Raw genomic sequence first — 23,166 nt, forward strand, 5'->3', positions numbered from 1 at the left:
TACGGCCTATCGTGCTCCACGCGCACTCAAAATGCGATGGAACGATCTACCTCGGTAGAAAACTGCAAAAGTTATGTGTAAAACGATAGATCGGAACAAACTTTCGACTGGCACTCGATAAAAGGAACTGTAGGAACATGATTAGAATACTCACTGGTCACAGACTGATGATGGTATACGCCTGCATAATACAGCTGACAGATGTAAAAACTGCAGGAAATGTCAAGAGCAAACCACCAGAGAAACAATGGAGTATCTCTTGTGCACTTTTTCGCATTGGTAAGGCTACGCTTTAAGCATTTGGAGGCCTGACGTTATTAGACACTGGTCGAAGGCTCGTTAATGAGAATACAAGTAGTTTGCTGAAATCTGCGTCAAACGCAGGCATCTTAAAGGACGACTTCTCCTCATGGACTTCATAATGGATCTTCATCTCGTATAGCAAATTTGTATTCGTAGTAAACCTCCAAAAAAATTTCATGTCTAGTAAAAAAATTCATTATGTTTGCATTAAATTGAGGGCTTGATTTACCATTGTTTGAATTATGTTCTTAATCCCCTTGTGTCAGGTCTGGGCCCTAAGGTGATGCACAAGAACCTCCCAATCAACCCCCGGAGCTTTTGGCGTCTCCCTCTTAATACGAATGCGCTGGAGTTAGCTTGATTAAACACAATTCTTCTGCTAATGACCACTGGCCGCTTCAAGACGATTGCTTCCTTCAAACGATCCAATTCTTGATAGTACAGGTCAGACCGATCTTTAGAGCAGCAGCTTATAACAGAAGAATTCCGGTCGATCCCACCGCAGGTGGAAATTTGATACATGAGGTTCTTTTGCGTAAACTCATGTCATACACATACATTAGTATTATTATTAAATGATCCCCAACGGGTTTGTTTTGAAATGTTAAACTCTTGGGCATCCAAAACACTGTCTAATAGAGAATCTTTTATAGAAAAACAATCGTGTGAAACTTAGGTCTGTGGCAAGTATTGAAAGATACCAAGGTTATCGAAAACGGGTTTTTGGTTAACCAAATATGGTAAGCTCCGAAAAAGATTTACGTTTTAAATAATTGATCAACCATATTCGAACTCATCATATAATATTTTATGTTATCTATGAATAAAACTTTCATTTGCGCCAAACTTAATTTACAAAATTGATTTTTTATCACTAACATATATCAATATATTACGACCGCTGAATAATAGCTGCAAATAAATGATCATATTGGCTCAATTGCATATTTATCAGCAGCTCAACAGCTGCATAAGAGCCGAAATATCAAAAAGCACAAAGCACAAGCAAACAAATATATGCATACTTACACACAAATAAAACGCTCATAAATTTTGCTGCAAACACACACATACATATGCGCATAAATATTGCCAACCGTTGAAGACTGTTGCGGCGCTGCGGTTCAAATATGAAAAATGAATGGCAAAAGTAGGAAAGCGAATAATTTAAGACCTTTAAAAATGCATAGAAAACTGTGGTAGTAACAAGGCAAAGAACTAGGTTAGGCGCGTCTTCGCATGACCGCCCCAGCAACTGGAGTCTCGACGCGCAAATGATCAACCCCAACGATCTGAGCAGCGACACGACAGCATATACGAGCAAAAGAAGAATAAAATAAAATATGAATTGAAAAATAGAAATATTAGCAAGCAACAACAAAACGGCGCGCAATGGCAGCCAATTCCAACGGCATTATTTTGCAAGCTATGAATTTTCTATATTTTTGCACATATTTCTCAATGAATTCTTTCTATTACGTCTGCTTGCCAGCATGTCTAAATTGCAATAATACTACTTGGTTGGAGAGTGCGCTTGTACAATACATATGTATGTATGTATGTAAGTGTATGTGTGTGCGAGTGTGCGCTTGTTGGCTGACATTGCTAATGGATTTTAAATGAGCATCATAAATATGAGTAAATTGCAGCAATGCCGCCGACACTGATGCTGACGCCGATTGTTCTTGTTGTTACATATTGGTGTTGTTGTTTCTGTCAACTTAGTTGTTGTTGCTCCAGCCGACTTTTTCTAGCACAAGCGCCAGCTTCAGCCTATATGTATACTATATAAATTGCATTGTTTGTGTGTGCGTGTGATTGCTGGCAGCGCCATCAACCGTTATGGCCACCGTTATTTGTACTTTGCATGCGCCTTTGCACGCTATCACAGAGTATCCAAGCAGTTTGCGGTCGCTGCTTGTTGTCCTAGTTAGTGAAGCTGCCCTTCCAACTAATGCCATGCTGCCTAATAATTTTGTTGTAGGCGATTTATTTATGTAATATTTACTATAACTAAGGCAGTTTAACCTGCGAGGAGTTTGTCGGCGGGGCTCACTGACCATGCGCTCAAAACTAGTCAAGGAGTACATGACCTCATTAGCAATAGCTTCAAGCTTCTTCCATATTAGACTTATATGTGTGCTCGGCCACAGCATAATCGCTGAAAGTTAAAATGCTGATGAGCTTGCTAGGGAGGGCAACCCTTCTTCAATTTTAATCGATTGGAAGCGAGTCGGTCTTCGGATGTCTTCTTGGAGAACCTTTGGACCGCCAGTAATTCAGCAAGCGCTGGTCAACAACCAGAACCTGTGCGACTGCGAGATCCTTCTGGTCCAGAGTGAACCGTAAGTGGTACTACTGTCTTTTAGCAAAGACACTGTCCCAAAGGTTCACACGCGGTACGGCTAAATATCTTTACGGACGCTCTGTGCCAAAGTTATATAAAATAAGGTGAGGTGGCAACATCTTGTCACTTCCTTCTCTATTGTCCGGCTTTTGTCAGACTGAGATTGAAATATCTCGGTAGACACATCTTTATTGAACCGAGAGAAGTTGCTGGAATTGATATTAACTGCCTTATTGGATTTGGTGGTGATCCACTTTTGGGAGTTTATGGATAACATAAATGGCGAATATCTCTCTCACAACTTCAATAGACGGCATGCTTATACGAGATAATGATGGGATAGCTGTTTTCGGATCCTCGGAGTGTGGCTCATCAATACAGAATAAAATCGCCCTTTAAATCTACTGTGAATATTCGCTTCCAAAAGTAGGAATCGAATCACCAACCGACACCCGATTCAGCTGAAATTATGCCAGTCCGTCTACGTTGGTAAGGTTAAGTCTCGATTGATAAGATTAAGTCATTATCGGACCGGTCAAACTGAAACTACGATTCCGATTCATTAGAAATTATGTCAGTCTGTCTACGATGCTGAGGTTAAGTCTCGGTTGGTAAAATGAAATCAATATTGGGCCGCACGCTTACATAGCTATTTGATTTGCTGAATACTAAAACCCTTCCGTACTAAAATTTTATAGTAATCTAGATTATTCGGGAAGAATCCTTGCAAGATGTATGTGAATCTGAGGTTTGTGGTTTTGAATTGAGAAGCATTAAAAGTTATAGAAATAGTTTCATGAAACAAGTCGGCATAACATATTGAAAACACATAAATATCCAATTTAATATTCAAAAATTTTCTGCCACACCATAGCGAGATAGCTCTGAGTACTCAACTCATGGAAAGGTGCCGGAGTATGCGTAAATATTGCACCTTTTGTGATTTTCATTTATATATATATAACATTATATGACCCGCTGCGCCTCGCACCAGCACAAGCTATAGTACTCTGACGACGACCCCGCTCCACCACAGCTGTATTTGGTCTGCACGCGTGGCGTTTGTTGGAATATAATCGTAACTTCAATTTCCTTCATACAGCCAATACGTGACAGAGAAGTTGTGAGATTTAAAATACTTCCTGACGCCACTCACTAGCGCACATGACGCAGGTACGAAGTCATGCATACGCGTACGACTGAATTACCTTTTGCAATTTTTGAATATTTTTGAAAGAAAAGTTAAATACATGAGTGCCGTAAAATGAGGCGAAATGAATGCACAGCATCTCATGCTGCGTGGCACATGTTTTATCAGCAAACGTCATTGGTTGGCTGGATGCTTGAATGGCTGGATGGCTGGATGGCTGAATTCATGGCTGATGGCATGGCTGGCGTTTGGCATTGCAATCCTCTCTTGTCCACAAGGCACGCTGGCATCCGCTGCTGTTGGCACGCTTTTATGCATCCAACTTCAATGGCTTTTATGCGAATCGTGGAGTTTTCACTGTTCGAGCCAGATATTTACGCTGATGGAGTTCACAACTTCACTCGGTTTTATGGTGATCATTTTTAAATGACGTTTTTCGTTGCTCACACTCTTGAGTATGTATATGTATATTATTGATATTTCAAAATTTTATTTCCCACTATTTCAATCAATGCAAAGCTGATGGAATCTGAAAATTTAATGTAGAAGTTCCCTCTTGACTGTATTCAAAATCTCCATGCTTGTGAATCGTTTCACATCCGACTCCTACTCGATTGCAAGTTTAGGTTCCTCTTACTCATTACTCAAAATTTCGAACAGGACTTTACAACCCAGGTCCCTTCTTTTACTATCATGGTGGATTTTTCATTTCCGTACATATTTATATGACCAGGATTCCATTTAAAAACGGAGTATTTTATTTCGGTCCTGAAAATAATTGTTCCTCGGGAGTCTATGCTTTATTTCACAGTCGCACCGTAGGAGTTTCCGATTTACTTACTAACTAAAACATAAAAACCCCTACTTAGTAGGGTAATGGAAGTGGTAAGGAAGTTAACTATTAACTCTCCGGAAATATCTCATCAAGGCTTTCTTTCCAACCAAGGTCTGTTAAATAAGAACAATCGTAGATATCTTATAACAGATTTTGGCTAACAATTTTTGTAATACAACTGTAAGCTAGGAGCTTAAAGCTCCAATGGGACTTTAAGCTTTGAGAAACATCTTTAAACCCCTTACTAAGGTATCTCGTGTACTTGCATTTATAGTGCACAAAACAAATACTGAAGAGAGATCTCAAAGTCCCTTTGTCGTTGAAAAACTGGTTTTTATGCCGGATGCTTTACGTTTTTAAAACAGAACTAGCAGGACTGTGCCACAATCCAATACCGTTACTGTATTGCAACGAACTTTTGGTTACTGAATCATATAAGGAAAAGGGTATGCCAGCTAACTACGTCATTCGACTCCATTTGACTACTGTCCTTTAGCTTTTTAGTGGTATACATCAAATCTATGATCCACGTTGGTCATTGGAGATCAAAATTCCGCGGTTATTATTGAAAAAAAGTCGGATATGCTGAAGGAGGTGTAAAATTTGACGATCGGAATAGGCATATATCCTATGGTCTGTACTACTATTAAATGCGTTAAAATATGTAAATTAATCTCTTTAAAATGTAAACAAAAAAAAAAAATGTATATTTATGAACGAATTCCTTCTAGTTTTTGATATTATTTTCTTTCTTATGGTCTAAACCTGATAGGCATTTCAACACTTGGGGTGATTCCCCTTTGAGATAGCCTTTTTTGATATATTATATATTATCAAGGGCAGAGGAACTTTCAGGTAGTACTTTCAATTAAAGTGAATTCCATGGAGATTTCGAATTTCAATTACATCACTTTCCCAGTCATATTTTAATCTTCTAATTCTAAAAATTGGTAGTTTGAAAAATTGTTATATTAATTAAGATATTAAAGTGCTGACATTAAGAAAAACCAAAAACCACACGTCTACTTTTTAGACTTTAAGTTAGAAATTTTGTACCTATTTTGTATAATCATTTCTCCAACTGTTGTTGCTTTTCTATCTTTTTGCACGCAAGCCTTGTTTGCAAGATTACGTGGCGCGTGCTCAGCCAGCTAACATGCGGCATGAAACCAATAAATCCATCAATCAACCAACTCAGTTAGTTTTCGAATATTATACAAACCAACAAATACACACACATTTAAAGTATACCAAAAACAGAACATAACCAAAATTTTAAGACACAAACAAATAAAAATACAAAATTAAATGCAACCAAAAACAAGCAAAATAAAAGCAACCAGAGCATCTACATATGTGCGAAAAAATCAAAATTTTCGAAAATTTCAACAACTTTTCCACTTGTGGCTGCGCCTACCAATTCCGAACGGAGTCTGTTCAACAATTTGCCATTCGTTTGTCGGGGTTGTTTGGTGCTCGCACAAAATCATGCGAATACATTGAAATCAATCAAAACTTTTCCGAAAACCAAGCTAATAAATAAATAAACCGCTAGCCAGCAGCTATGGAAAGTAGTCGACTCTACGCCTGTTCTCCACGCCAAAAAAGTTGTTGGCTGGCAGGAAGAACACTTTGCCATTTCTGCTATTTAAGATTTTCATCAACTTATGCTTGTTTACATAAAGGTCAAAAATCTCTGTGGAATTCAATTCAAAGCAATTAGCTTTGCTGACTGCATTTCGAAGCTTTTGGATTGAGTTTGCAATTTTTTCGGCAGAACTGATTTAGACATATTATATTAATTTTATCCAAGTGTGGTCCTTATTGAGTAATTAAGGAAACAAGATCAACAATTATTGTTTAACATATGCAGAAATTAACTAATTGACCATTTAGCAGTTGTCTAAATATAAACTAATTGTCCACTTAGTACAATTCACACTAAGCAAACATTTGAAGCAATTAACTCTCTGGCCAATTAGCTGCCAAATTAGTACAATTGGCCAATTTGTTCTCACTAAACAAACATATGAGGCAATTAACTAATTAGACAATTAGCAGTTAATTTACAGTAAACTAATTGCAAATTTAGCTCAATTAGAAAACTTGAGGCGACTAACTAATTGGCAATTAGCCGTTAATTGACTATAAACTAATTATCCACTTGGCTCAATTAGCCAAATTTTCCAAAAAATACAGCATTTGCTTAGTAAATAAATTTTTGGAGAGTTGTAAGATACTGATTTTTAGGGCCAAATTGAGTACGTTTGGACACCAGAAAAAGTTCCGTCAATTTACATATTAATTACATTCATTGATCAGCCTGTACGAGCCTCACAGCGGCATCGTCGGAAACAATACAGCCGATGAGCTTACGGAAAATGGAACTCTTACCCAAATTCTATTAGGATGTGAAGGAACTGAGAAGATTAAGGATTTTGGATATTCCTTCATTGATCCAAACTTAGGTGTTCTGGTCATCACAAGGGACAGGCGTCTCAAGTGGTCCAAGTGGAATTATACGTGCCTCTTAAAAAATCTGCTTAATTGCCGAAATTAGCTTTACTTTCCCCAAAGTACATTCACAGCCAATACCGCACCATAATCGGTACTTTTATAACACTGAAACAAACCTTTTTGTTTTTTTTCATGTTATCATTAATCTCGGAATCCGCTAGATAGTACTCAACTCGATGTTTTTCGGAACATCAAATATTTAACACCTATATGAGTACAAAGTGATTAAAGAATCGTTTACAAAAGCTTGCTAAAATTGTTTGTACACTAGTTGTATGATATGTGTCAAAGCAATCGAAACAAACATGCATCTAATGAGATCACAGTAATGGTTCCCTTCTCAAAATACTTATCTATACCGAGGTAAGGAAAAAATCCATAAGCTTCAATTTCTGAAATGAATTCTTCGGTAAGTCATACAAATTTAGTTTTTGTTAGAAGCAAGTTGTTAATGAAAGTATAAATGGCTCTATTAACTAAAAGTTCTAGAACCCTTATTAAAGTAACTCTGGTATTGCACTACTAAACGGTTTAAACCTGAGGAACTTCTCCCATAGGTAAGCGATTTCCGATTAAGAAAAAAAAAGTTCGAAGCTACTTTGCTAATATTTCTACTCGACTTTCTCAGTGTCACGGAATTCTAGAAAAGATTTCTCGTACAAAATTTTATGCTTTCCCCGATAATCTGAGACAATTTCTCTACTTAATCGACAAAGCAAATGAAAGCATGAAGGAGTAGTACGAAGTCTCAATTTTTCCGATATATTGTTAGTTTTAATTGCTATTCGCGCTGGAATAGAGTGATGAGCTTTCCTGAAAAAGCTCAATCGCTCCAACGGCAATGCTAGAAAACTCTTTTGAATCTTAATTTGGCTACAATACCGAATCAAATTAAAATTCGAATTAAAATATTTCTAGTTAAAAAAATATTTCTAATACAAACTTAGAATCACAACTAAAATTCTATATATATTCAGAGAAGCGAAGAGCTGTGCACGTTGTACCTGATATGCATACATCCACATATTAATATATTAGGTTTATACATAATATATTGTTGATCGAATTTTGATGTATATGGAAATTGTTAATTTGCAACGACAAAACTTTTCAGCCATCAAAAAATTACCATACGAACATACAAATATAAATCTAACTACAAATATTTGCATGAAGCTAAAATATTTACCTATATACCAAACACAATATAAAAGTTAAATAAACAAATTTGAATCAACAAAATTAAATGTCATTTCTGGAATAATAACTTTTTCGATTTGATCTTGAGATTGAAACAATGCACACATAACGGTTGAAACACATACATATATACATATAGAATAAATAAATCTTGTAGCACACAAAAATAACTTTTAAGAAAAGCAATTTGATTTCCAAAGAATTAAGTACAATGAATTTAAATACTCATGCTACAACAAGGTAAAGCAACAATTTACCAGTAGAGAAAGTGAAGTATGTGAGTATATATATAGATATACCTATATACAAATATAAGTAGAAATATGGTTGTTAAGTTCTGTTGCGGTGTACATTTTTCTTTCTTTCATGCTACAACAAATTAAATTTTTCAGAAAAGCGAAAAGTTTTAGAATGTCAAGAAATATATACACAAAAACAAAGTTTGTACTGTTATAGTTTCAAGAAATATATACGCAAAAACAAAGTTTATACCGTTATTTTTCTTAGGTAACAAAAAGTCGAGAAAGCTTTTTATAAAAGTTGACTTAGCAGTTCGTGGAAAGTGAAAGCTGTATGAGTAGGACCTCAAGTATGGTGAGCAAATGTAAACAAAGAAATATCATAACTAATTACACATAATTTATATGTAGTTTTGTATTATAAAAATAACAAGAAACAAGTAAGGAAGGGCTAAGTTTGGATGCAATCGAAAATTTTATACTATTACAACGTGCAAGGATACCTCAAAAGCACTATTTGTCTAAATTTTGATCCGAATATATTCATTGATGCTTGATATGTGTACTGGAGGGCGAAATAATCATATGGAATTTAAAATTGTGCCATATGGGAAGAAAGTATTGTGATTGTAGTCCGATTCTGTCCATTTCATATGTGACATAGGATCGTCAGGATTATATTATATACAATAGTATACCGAATTTGGCTGAAATTGGTCGAGTAGGTCCGGAGATATCGAATTTAACATAATTGTAAGCGGTATCACGCCCACCGTCCAATTTTAGCCCCAGCTTCTATAAAGGCCTCTTGTATCATCCTGGTTGTAAAATTAAATGTCTTTGGCGCATTTCGTTACTGATTTATCGGGCTTTAAGTAGTTTTTAGCAAAACCGTTATATGGGGTGAGGTCACCTTCGGTTGCACCTATTGCACCTATAACTACAAGTATAATATCCTTGACAAATATAAAAGATTCCTTACAAGAACTTGATTTTGATCGGTCAGTTTGGGTGGCAACTATATACGATACTATAGTGACTCGATCTGAACAATTTCTTCGGGGATTACACCTTTGAGTTAGACAATATCACGTGCCAAATTTGGTGAAGGTATCTCGTCAAACGAAAAAATGTTCCTCACAAGCACTCGATTCCGATCATTCAGTTTGGTAGCAGCTATATACTATAGTAGTTCGAGATCGGCCGTTCCAACAAATGAGCAGCTTCTTGGGGAGAAAAGGACGTTTGCAAAATTTCACATCGATTTGTTAAAAATTGAGGGACTAGTTCGCGTGTCTGTATATACGCACGTCATGCTGATCATTTATGTATAGATATATTTCGTAGAGTCTCCGGCGTTACCTGCTAAACATTCAAGGTTTGGTACCGGATGGATTTCAAGAGTTCGATGGGGGGTTTGTGATAGAGCTGGCTACTCACAAAGAAAGTGTAGAACCGTTTCCTTACTCCCATTTTGAACGCATATTCTCCAAATGTCCGTGAATTTGTATATACTTCTCCCGTATCTATTTAATACGTCCTTAGTTCTTGTCTTGTCTTATTTTGGTCATATCCCACTTGATCCTTCCTAGCGGCCGCAGTATTATCTTTGCCTCGGATTCGTCTAGAGAGGCTCTTGACTTGGCCAATTCGTGTGCTTTTTTATTGCCGAAAATGTTCCTGTGTCCGAAAACTCAAATTATGGACAAGTGGAGTTCAACTGCCAATGAACTGAAATTCTTCCTACATTTGTTGACTACGCTGGAATTATTCTTTGGTAACGGCAAGGCTAGCAATCTCACCTGGCTGTCTGTGTATATGCAAGCTTTCTTTATCTTCCCGTAGTTATTCAGTAGGATCCCATAGGCCCTCTTTATGCCTAGTGTTTCCGCTTAGAAATTGCTAACTGAGTTTAGCAGACGAACAGAGAGAGAAAAAGATTACAAGATCTTCAGATTATATGCCCGTCCATACTATGCAGTCTATTTTGGACCCATCGGTATAGACAACAACAGAAGAAAGGTCTCCAAGTTTCATGGGAATATGATTTTGTAACCATCAAGATTCGCATGCAGGTTTTTAAGTACCAATTTCCCTATAGCTTCCTTGTCCGCCAATTATGGCAGACAGCGTACAAACTTCAGCTGAATCGTGAAAGAAAGCGGATGGCGAAAAATTCAATTAAACATGCTGGAAGTGATTTTTTATTAAACCATTAATTGCGTGCCAATTGCACGTAACCGTGACACAATAAGTACCTACGCACAACAACAAAAAGGAAATAAGAGGAAGAAATAAAAATTATATTGAGTTGACAAAACGGAGAATGAGCGAATAGCGATGTGAAATGGAACGAAAGAAAATAAAGCGAAATGAACAGCAAGTGGCAAAATAACGGGATATATGCAAGCACGCGTACACGTATTTTTTAATGAATAGTGTGCAGCGGAGGTGGACGAATATATACAGTGTTACAGAAAAGTATGCGTGTAAATGGTAGAAATATGCATTCATGTTTTTATGTAAATATGTATGTTCGCACGATGCGTGTGCGCGTGAAAATGCAAAAACTAGCTGAGAATGTGGCACCAAACGAGAAAAACACGAAACGCGGCATTCAAAAAACGCTCCGTAAGTACGCAATATTGTCGCAAAACAGCGATACAATGTAACGGTGTAGCTTATAAAATTGTTGCATTGCTTTTGTTGTATAAACATAGGAGCGCGCGTGTATGCGTGCATGCGTTTATTCTGCTTTCGCACATGGCGGAAAATTCAATTTACACATTTTTTCGCTCGTTGAACCCTGGCGTCAGAGTGACGAGCTGAAATGCGTATGCACACATTACAAGTACCTCGTACTTAAATGGGAGCAATTTTCCTGCTGAGAACAGTTGGAATTGGGAATACTGATGAAAGGCAAAGGTAAAAGAAAGCCGGAGTAAAGTGCCAAGCTCAACATTTTAATTCTCCAGAACAGTTAGATTCCTTACGATCAACTTAAATTCGAAATCTATTTTGGCCTTCACGTTTGGAATAAAACACTATTATGATGAACGATAATAGAGAAGAAATGTCATACCATACTTCTTGAGCAGAACCAAAAAGTTTTTTGACAGTATTTTTTTATCAGTATAATCTCATTTGTAGTTGAGTTCGAAACTGGATTTATGGGCTAGACGTTGGTTATCACATCACTTTCCATGGGTTTGCAGTACTCTACTTGCTCGGTCAAACCACTAACTAACCGAAGTTATAATATCCTTCACAGGTGCATTTTATATAGCATAAAATATTATAAAAGGGATTTTGATCGGTCAGTTTTAATGGTAGCTATATGCTTAAGTGGTCCATGCCATTCACTATGCCAAATTTTGTGTGTCTCGTTAAACAAAAAAGTTTTGCCTACAAGGACTTGAGTTTGATGGGACAGTTTGTATGGCAGCTATATGCTATAGTAGTCCGATCTGAAAAATGCAGTCGCAGATTAATGTGATGCTTTGGGTTATGATCTGTGACAAATTTTGTGAAGATTTATCATCAAGTAAAAGAAGTTTTCCATACAAAGACTTGAGCTTCATTGGTCAGTTTGAATGGCAGCTGATGAATTGTGAAAGCAGCTCTTCCATGAAGCAGAAACACTCCTGAAAAGTTTGGTTTTGTAAAGTAATGTAAGGTTTTTCGCGTTACATATGCTGTGACAAACTGATTTTCTAAGTTCGTTTTACATAGATATGCTACTTTATATTTCAAAAACTTTTTAATGAACTATATAATATAACAATTCCAGCGCCTTAACATCCTCCTCTCTCTCAATAGCATCAAGCTACTTCATTACCAGACTCATTTAGGTGCCTGGTCATAGCTGAATCGACGGAATGGGACTAAGTTGGATCTACATCAGTATCGTTCGACCACTAGACCAAAGTGTTTTAGTTACCACTACGGACCGGCGCGCTAAGCTGTTCAAGTTAGATCCCTGCTAAGATCGACCTCTTAACATCACCAAACTCTGTACTCTTGTGAAAAATATTCACTGGGTTGTGTACTCGTCCTCTCTTTGTTGTGAACCTCTAATATTGCTTCGGAACTTATTCACTGAACCAAACTAGAATACATGAAATAAATTTAACAATATTTATGAATATAACATTTGCTAATATACAGTAGCCTAAAGTAGATATGCCAATAGCAATTCCTTTACAAGTTTAAGAGATGCAAAAACGAAAAATCAAAGCACAGTTTAATCGTCTGTGAAAAAACAGTATTTTTTTTTTTTTTTTAATTTGGTTACTCTTTTGATTCGCTTCCCCAGAATTGATTGCTTGTGGTAACCTAATTTTGGAATTGGTACTACTTCTGAGACAGAATGTTGTGTCGTGTGAGGAACAATTTTTAACAACATTTTACAGCAATAGAGGCCATATGTCAACAATAACGCACATGACCTCAATCGTCTCGGGCTTATCTGCGTAGACAAGCGACTTCACATACCTATCCTCACAAAAAATAGTCCAGCGGTGTTAAGTCGTACGATCACAAGGCCCACGACGCGAGATAATGCGCTCATCAAGTTTGCTTAACTAAATTGATTGTTTCGTTGACTGTATGACATGTAACGCCGTCTTGTTGGAACCAAGGGTCGTCCATATCAATATCCTCCAATTCAGGCATGAAATCATGGCTCTATAAAGCATTCCTTAATGACTGTAACATTATGGCTGGCTTCATTTTTGAAGAAATTCAGATCAATGATGCTCTCTGCTCTTAGGGCACACAAATTAATGACTTTTTAAGCTTCTCAACAATGGTTTGTGGATTATCACTCCAAATGCGAAAATGTTGCTTATTAAAAGTGAGCTGCGACGGACTTTGGCTCGACGATGACGGAACATCATACTGAATTGTAGAAAAGTTTCCCTTAGAAGCATCCGATGTTTTTGTCATCTTAAATCGAATGAAGGTTTCTCAAAGAGAGCGAAATCTCTTACCAAATTGTATAGGAAGAATTTACAATGACTTTCATCCTTTCATTAATTTTCTGATCCTCATTAACGAACTCAATAGCAAAAAGATCTGACCTCCAATTAATTGCAGTGACCACCTAAGCTCCGATCCTACTGCAACCACTTGTATCTAGTTTCCAAGTTTAAAAAATATTATTTGTAGTACAACAAAGTTGTTTTTGTTATATAACTATCAGCCGGTAACAACAATAGCAACTCGGTCTTTCCGCTCTACGCTGACGACACATTGATTTATGACACCAATATCAACACTTAGGCGGCAATAAACAAAGTTTGCCGAACCCTGTGGGCACCTTTCACATCCGCTATTTTTAATTCAGTTCTGCCCATATAATGTGTATGTATGTGGATACTCTTTGTGGCTGTGTATGGGTGTGTATGTCACATAGAAAGCAGTGCATATGTTTTCTCGCTGCTAATGACCGACATTTACGTGTAATTTCACTTCATTTAAATGATGCCGCTGGGCGTTTCATAGCGATGGCAGTAATAATAGCAACAGCAACAGCAATAGCAGCAACAAAAACAACACAGCTTATGCGTCTAATTGCGCACACCCATTGAGCAGGAAATGTCCAACGTCACGGATCATAAAAATCGGACTCAACTTAACGGGCACATACATATATGTAAACTTATATATATATATATATTATGTATGTGTGTGTGCGTGCATAGTAGCTGGACAAAAGTCATACTATTATGGGTCATAATCGTATGAACGTTAGTATATACAAGTCACCAACTTGCTTCAGCTTCGTTTCTAACGTGTTCAGCCGGTGCCGCCGGTCGTTTGGCGGCCGTTTCAATGCAGAGCGCCTATGCAAAGTCGATCTATCGATGTCAGTGGATGATGTACATATAGTAAAGCTATACCTATAAAGCAATAATGAATGCGTATATGAAAGAACAACAAAAACAAGGGTAAACAAAAAAAATGTGGCACATTTAATTGAGCGACAACAACATGAGTGGCAGGAACGACAGAAGTGAACATAACGGCGCAGCAGCAATGAGCATTGTCAACACGCGTTGAACGACAACTATATTTCTGCACCCGACGGAGACCAGCGATGCGTAGAGTCAAGGACGGTAGGTTGGATGAGGGATAAAGGTGAGCGGATGACGTAGCGTAAGGGCAAAGAGTGTTACTAGTGGATGGTAGATGTTGTAAAAATGGCTATTATAACAAAAACAACAAAAACAAAAATTTAAAAACAACAATTCCTATAAAACCTATAATGGCAGCAACGACAGCAACAAAAAAAAAATTAACAACAACAATAAATGCCAAAAACACAATAACAAATTTAAAATCAACAATTCCAATAAAAACAAAACTTGCAAAAACAACAGCAATTAAAAATTTGTACAACAACAACAATTGCCAAAAACAACAACAATGTTTAAAAAAAATCCAATAAAAACTATAGTTACAACCGAAATAGCAACAAAAAAAATATGCAACAACAACAATTTCGAAACATAGCAACAACAATATACAAAACAAACAAAAAAACATATTCCAAATATAACAGTACGCACACCTACAACAGCAATTGCAAGAAGAACAACAACAATTGCAAAAAACAACAACAACTCACTAATTGCCGCAACCGAACGAGTTTATTTGCATATTTTTTACAAGCCGACGCTGAAGCGCGTCCTCTCACGCAATGCAACGTTTCGGTGTCATCGTTATTTACGCTTGCGGCTGCCTCATATCCTGTCACACAGTTCCTGCAGCTTATTGACTGGCACGTACAAACATGTTTTGCCATTTTTCAGCTATCAACCAACATTTATTCGGCTGCCTGCATGAGTGGCATTGATGATATGCATAGGTGCTAATAGTACGTATATACATATCTACAAACAAGTTTGTGTGTGTGTGTGTGCGCACGGCTAAAAGTCGCTCTGAGTGTTTGGGCGCTGCTGTTTTCGTGGCAGCATTTACAAATTAAATATGAACACGCATACCAAAAGGTGGTCGTAAAAATTTGCATTTACCGTTATGAGTGGTTTGCTATGCCTAACAGCATTTTGACGCGTTGCACACAATTCGCTGCATAAAATTGATATTCATATTTATTAGAGCTAATGCAAGCGAGCCCAATTTACCGCTAGCGTGAACGTTAGATTTTGGGAATATTAACATATGTTCGCAACGGCCAATGTGGAGAGGGGAGTGGGGTGCTAGTTTTAATGTTAGGTGAATAAAAATAGTAAGCATTAATTGTCATGTACCATGATAGCTTTAGGGAAGGATTGAAGGGAACGCGGATAACGCAACTCTCTTGACATATTAAAATTCTGTCAACAATTTTGTCGAAATTCTTTGTTTGAAGTATTAAATTTTTATTCTAAAGTCAGTTAAAGAAAAATTAAAAAATTAATCGCCATTAAATATATCAGTGGTAAGGTGAATCTCTGTAGATGTGGGGAGTTTTCCAGTATAGTAATTGATGCAATCTGTATAAATTTTGAGTAGGTTTATAAACTGGCAGGTATTGTTTTCACTTATTTGTGAAAGGGATATACATGTGGACATAGAACAAAATTTAGATAATGGTGAATATCAGTAAGAATTCTATCAAAACATTAAGTAAGAGATAAATTATTTTGTATATGGCATATCAATTTAATGTCAACTCACCACACTTTCATGTACCCACAGCTAAACCAACACACACATTCTAAGCAAACATGAACTCACCACACTCACTTCACTTCAAAATTATAATAATTGAAACTTCGATATCCTTTTCACAATACACCTTAAGCTCTCTTGTTTAACCTACCTAGTTGAACTCACCACATGTGTTATGTGTGGTTTTCACTCATTTATGAAAGGTATATACACACATACTATGTACTTGTATGCAAATTTAGAGCATGGTAAATACCAGTATAAAGTTTTAACTACAAAATTATCTATTTTGAAAACATTAAGCCAGAGATACATTTTTAAGTAAATGGTATCTTAATGTTATGTCAATTTCCCACACCTAAACTTCCCCTCAGCTGAACCAACACACAAAAGCTAAGAACACATGAACTCACCAAACTAGCCTCACGACTTAAAATAATGACAAGTGAAGCTTATTCGAACGATATTGTTTACTCACCACCTCTTAACTTCTCATGTTTGAAAAAAAATGGATAAATCACATCAACATGCCTTAATTCATCACACTTATCACACCATAGTAGAATTCAACATAAAAAATTGTGTAAAAATTTTCGGTGCTCTTTTACACCTAAAATTATTCTTAAATGTGCATAGTTATTACTTCAGCTGTTTTGTTGTGCTTAGCTTACCTTCTTCTTCGAAGTAAAGATGAACGCTACAGTAATTTAAAATACACCATACAAAAATATTTCAATTCCCGTGATCAATTGGACTTTTTCACTTTACTCATCTAATTACACAAGTAATCACATCAAAATAAACTTTTTCACCATGCCCAAATTCACCAGATTTATCTCACCACTGTAGCATTAACCTCCAATGCTTGAAAGTATGAAAATATTTTCTGGGTGCTTACAATCCTAATGATATTATCTGTTATATGGTATAAGGTTGTTGTAAGCTATACGAGTTTGAGCTTTTATTTTATAATTAAAAATAGGGGATTGAAATTTCCATTTGGAGGAATGTGCAGTTTGCTCAACTTCAGTGAAAACTTATAACCCAATTTGAAATAAATTACATATTAATGCTAAGCAATGCAGACCTCCTCGGCCTATTAGAACTTGAAACTATTTTCTTACTTCTGGGACGTTTGTCTTATATAAATATAAAAGCGACGAGAAATTTCGGAGAATGGGGTGATACCATTCCTAATCAAATTTATTGTCATTTTTCACAATATAATCTAAGAACAATCTAAGAATACTTGTATACCGAGCGTTTTAGGGATGAAAACGGTTTACTATAGATCGACCACTATAAAATCCAATACTATCTTCCCAAACCAATTGTAAATTACAAATCCAAAAACATATGAAATGCTGCTTCAGCGATACCAGTTTCTGCACATTAAACCCATAATATATGTTTTGAAGACACTCTACCGATTGCTATGTGTGCTTCTTCTAATTACACCATTATTATCTTATTTACTTGCAGTTTATCCACGCGTTGAAGTGGGACCACAAAATCCGCTGCGCATCGAACGTGATCACATCGCCAAATTGGAATGCAATGTCGATGCAAAACCCAAAGTCTCCAATGTACGTTGGTCACGCAATGGCCAATATGTTAGTGCCACGCCTACGCACACTATATATCGTGTGGGGCGCCATCATGCGGGCAAATATACTTGCAACGCAGACAATGGGCTTGGCAAATCAGGCGAGAAGGACATAATACTTGATGTGCTCTTCCCACCCATAGTCGTTATCGAATCGAAGACACACGAAGCCGAAGAGGGCGAAACGGTTATGGTGCGCTGTAATGTTACTTCCAACCCGCCACCCATCACCATTGAATGGTTGAAGGAGGGAGCGCCAGACTTTCGCTTCACTGGCGAACTGCTCACTTTGGTAACTGTGCGCGCCGAACACGCCGGCAACTACATTTGTCGCGCTGTCAATCTGATGAACCCCTACAATTCGAAACGTGTAGAAGGTGTTGGGAACTCTACGGTGGCGCTGTTGGTGCGACACCGACCCGGGCAAGCCTACATAACACCAAATAAACCGATTGTGCATGTGGGCAACGGTGTTACGCTCAGTTGCTCAGCTAATCCGCCAGGCTGGCCAGTGCCGCAGTATCGTTGGTTTCGTGATGTGGACGGTGAGTTTAGTAATACACAAAAGATTTTGGCGCAAGGACCACAATACTCCATACCGAAGGCGCATCTTGGTAGTGAGGGGAAATATCACTGTCATGCCGTTAATGAGTTAGGTATTGGTAAGATGGCTACGATTATACTCGAAGTACATCAGCCACCACAATTTCTAGCCAAACTACAACAACACATGACACGACGTGTGGGCGATGTCGACTACGCGGTTACGTGTAGCGCCAAGGGTAAACCCACGCCCATTATACGTTGGATAAAGGATGGTACCGAAGTATTGCCAGGTCGTAAGATGTATGATATACGCACGACGCCCACCGAGGGTCAAGGTGGCGTCGTAACCGTGCAAAGCATACTGAAATTCCGCGGTAAAGGACGGCCGAATGGAAATCAGTTGGTGCCAGGTGATCGCGGGCTATACACATGTCTCTACGAGAATGAAGTGAACTCGGCCAACTCGAGCATGCATTTGCGCATCGAACACGAACCGATTGTTTTGCATCAGTATAATAAGGTGGCTTACGATGTGCGTGAGTCGGCGGAGGTTTTGTGCAAGGTGCAAGCTTATCCGAAGCCAGAATTTCAATGGCAATTCGCAAACAATCCCTCGCCGCTTACAATGTCTTCGGATGGTCATTATGAAATTGCAATACGCACGGATAATAATGATGTCTATACCTCGATATTGCGCATAAACCATATCTCACACTCCGACTATGGCGACTACACTTGTCGTGCTGTCAATCCACTCGACACAATACGCACGCAAATTAGACTACAACCCAAGGGTGCACCAGAACGGCCCACCGCGCTGAAAGTAATGGAAATATCGCACAATTATGCCATACTCAGCTGGATACCGGGCTTCAATGGTGGCTTGTTGAGCACAAAATTCCTTGTCACTTATCGTCGTGTGGCAACACCACGCGAACAAACGCTTTCCGACTGCGCCACACACACCTACACTACGTCCATTGTGAGCAGTAGCAGCAGCAGTAGCGCCGGTGCGAGCTTTACCGCTGGCAGTAGTGCCGGCTCAGCAGATTGGCTAGAGTACGATTGTTATCGTGAGAATCCCTGTAAAGTGATGCCGTTGGATCAATATCAAAGCTATATGTTTCGTGTGTATGCGCTGAATTCGAAAGGCAGTTCTGGCTACTCCAACGAAATGTTGGCCACCACAAAAGTCAGTAAAATTCCACCACCCCTACATGTCACCTATGATCCCAACTCGCATGTTCTGGGTATCAATGTGGCGGCGACATGTCTGTCATTAATTGCAATAGTCGAATCATTGGTGAATCGCGAAACGCCAATGGCCACATGGGAGATTGTGGATACAGTGACATTACTACCGTCCGGCAGTGAGGCCACATTCAAAGAGGCAGTAATTAATCACATTCCACAAACGACACATTATAGCGCATCGGGCCGAACATTGGGCCATGCAGAGGACATAACGTTGGCATTGGCGGAGACGGCGCAGGGACCGACGGTGCGTGTGAAATTGTGCCTACGCACCAATCACGACCATTGCGGACAGTATGCGAATGCGGAAAGTGAGTATAGCCAGTACAAAGTAGTGAGTGAAGTGAATGTGAGTGTCCCAGATGTATTTAGTTTGAAATATTGCTTCCTATCGGCAGCGCCTTTACCATGGTTTACATTGCATTTTCATTTCAAAACTCTTTGATATATTGCTTTCCACAACAAGTTGCGGAGTTTTTGTTGGCAGCTTTTCCTGTGGGCAGAGCTAGAAATCACGAAAGGCCCGAATGCCTGTACTATCTTTCCTCCGTTTAGCTTTGGACTACTACAGTACACTTAACATACCACGATTTTCTTAGTACCCCTAGTAGTCGTAAATCTAAACGGTTAAAATATCACTTAACCTTGGCTGTAGAGCCTGCCGAACCTCGTTTACTTACCAGTGGATCATTCTAAACTAAATGTAGGTTTTGGACACTGTCTTAAAATACACATGGCTTTGTTGACCCTCATATTCGTATTAGCCTCCACTAAATAATGCTTCATTTCTCGAGTGGGGAATTAAATAATAACCTTTTCGGAAAACCTTGGTATGAAATCATATCCGAGAAGTCAATAAATCTAAAAAAAAAAATGGAGTTTGACCCATTAAACTTTACATGGGTAGAATGCCCAAACTCTAAATAGATGGGCTATAACGTGCTTCATTTCATCTGATATTGGATTCCGGTCTTACCAAGTTAATGCGTATACATATTTCTCAAAAATTCTTCAAAGCCCAGGCTCTATGATATAGATCTTATATTCAATGCTAAGATATTCAACCGCTACCGGACTTTCCTTTCAATCAGTCTTATTATGAGTCAGGACTTAAGCAATATACATGGTGTCTTAAGGTAAAGGACTGGTTTAGATCTAAAGTTCTCAAAACGAGCTGACTGTTTCGTTCCACAAAGTACATATTTACGTTCCTAAGCTCTAAATAACAACACAAATTTTGTTTTCCTTCTTATCTTCGCCCGACGAAGAAAGAAGATGAAGAGGTCCACAAATGACTAACTTTCATACATCCATACAAATACTACTTCATCGCCTTTTTAGGTCAACTTCATGTCCACTTCCATGACACCATTACTACCTATTCACATTTACTCAAACTCATCGCTAATTTTTTTCTTTTCTTCACACGTCACCATTCATCAATCGCCTCCGCAAACATTTGGTATGGATTTGAACGCACTTCACCACAGTTGGCAAATCATATATGCCCGAGACATCAACGCTAACGACATCCGCTGTAATAGCCATAATCGTCTCATCTATTGCATTCCTACTGCTCGTCGGACTCTTATTGCTCTTTTGTCACTGCCGACGCGTGGCATCCAACAAGAAGAAGACCAACACCAGCTCACCGGCCAAAGAATACGACCTCGACTCGGGTCGTCCATCTATAGTGGCGCAAACAAATCAAGCGCCACCACCCTATTATCCAACCGGTAGTCTGGATAGCAGCAAATCACTAGATTCGCATGCGATGGAACTAACACTCACAGCCGTGCAGGATAACGAGGAACAACTGCAGCAGCAACAGCAGCACCAGAAATCCGCCTCCTTTGTAGCGGGCATGACAGTCTATGGCTCGCAGAATGGTTATGGCTATCATGTCACATCGACGCTTGGTGGCAGCAGTGTTGGCAGTGATGCGGATAGCTACCAAGTGACGCCATTAGCGCACTCGGCCATCGCGGGACGCAACGAGTGTAAGTACCCAGTAGATTATAGTGTGTAAGTTTCTCTATGTGCAATGCACCAATTGACCACCCGTCCAAAGCACCCAGCTCCCATTGCATCATGAACATCTCACCCTCATTTGGCGTGCGTGTAAAGACAAAGCTCGCAAGGATTATGTTTGCATTCATAATTGTGCTGATGCAGCGTTCGCTCTTTCGTTGAATGTTTTCATGCGGCGTCGACTCGTAATCTCATTTCGGCAGTAGCCCAGCAAGACAGCGCAGCGCTGTTGGACCGTACAAAAGTAGTTAGCGGATGGAATTTGTCCGGTTGGTCAGACAGTGAGCCACAGCGGGACGTAGGTGGGTGCAAGTGCACAAATGCAATTCTCAGCATAATGAGCGAAATGAAAATTGAAGTTGCTATTGTAGAGTCGAGTTCGAGTTCGAGGCGTTTCGTGCTAAATTGGCAAGCTACATCCTTCACTATTTCGACTAGTTTCAGTACGTTGTGTGCGTGTGTGGGTGTTGGAATTTAGGATGAATTTCAAATGTTGCTAATTTTGACATGTCGCAGTCGTTGGCACATTGACGTTGAAATTTATTGAATGTGAGAATGACAAGCAGAGCACTTTATTTGTTTTAGCAGTAGGTCCCACATGGAAGGTCAGCGCGCACGTGTCAGAGTACGGCTTATGAGATGATTAATATTAACGAACGTCAAAATTGTAACCTTGCTTGATACATATCGCAAGTTTAAGTTCTTTAACTAAGTTTCAGTAGCTTTAACTTTACCTCGTAATTTCCTCCAAAACAGTTGGACCCTTGAGAGCTAATCTTCTGTTCCATAAGTACTTTTTTTTACCACAATATTAAACTTCACCATAACAGAAAATTATAAAAATTCTGATTAGTTACGCCCATACTTTCTGGGTGAAGTCACATGATCCGACGCACATAGAGTTCGAAAACGTTCGAATAGAAATAGATTAAATATTTTACACTGCCGCATCCCTTGAAATCTTCTTCGAAACACCAACATTGTTCAGTAATTCTTCCATTTCTACTACTGAACAGCAAACTCTAAAACTTTTATTATAAGATGTACGTGAACGGCATCACCAGATTCGCCAGAATCGGAAGGCCTTCGATGAACCGTGGGTTATTAAACAATGGGACGTTCCACTAATGTGTGTTCCCAAGTTGAAAACCTCTTAATAATTGTTTCAATAGCGTTCTCCAACTTAGAAAAAGCTTAGAATGGATCTGAGGGTAAACAGATAAAGAAGTCCCACGCCAATCATAACTGTAAAGTTGTGCAAAGTCAGCATCCTATTTCACAATAAACCTACAATGAGTTCCAGAACATAATGGTATCAATGGTAACTGTGAAGCAGATGAACTAGCCAGAGCAAGCACCACCCTACAATTAGGAAAAGATGGAATGTATATGCCTTGGCTATTTGGAGATATTCAATCGACAAACCTGTTATAAATATACCTGAGTATCGGTGGAGTCAAA

At 38.5% G+C, this 23,166-nt stretch overlaps 1 protein-coding gene across 1 annotated transcript in view; it reads left to right on the top strand.

Moving 5' to 3' along the window:
• The window catches only part of fred (friend of echinoid), a 255,932-nt gene that overhangs the window by 222,453 nt on the left and 10,313 nt on the right, over positions 1 to 23,166 (top strand). The window contains exons 5-6 of the mRNA XM_070106211.1: positions 17,751 to 19,985; positions 21,165 to 21,674. Coding sequence (XP_069962312.1) covers positions 17,751 to 19,985; positions 21,165 to 21,674 — 2,745 coding nt within the window. The remainder of the gene's footprint in view (positions 1 to 17,750; positions 19,986 to 21,164; positions 21,675 to 23,166) is intronic.

This window comes from Bactrocera oleae, chromosome 3, assembly GCF_042242935.1.
Source record: "Bactrocera oleae isolate idBacOlea1 chromosome 3, idBacOlea1, whole genome shotgun sequence".
Taxonomy (NCBI): Eukaryota; Metazoa; Arthropoda; class Insecta; order Diptera; family Tephritidae; genus Bactrocera; species Bactrocera oleae.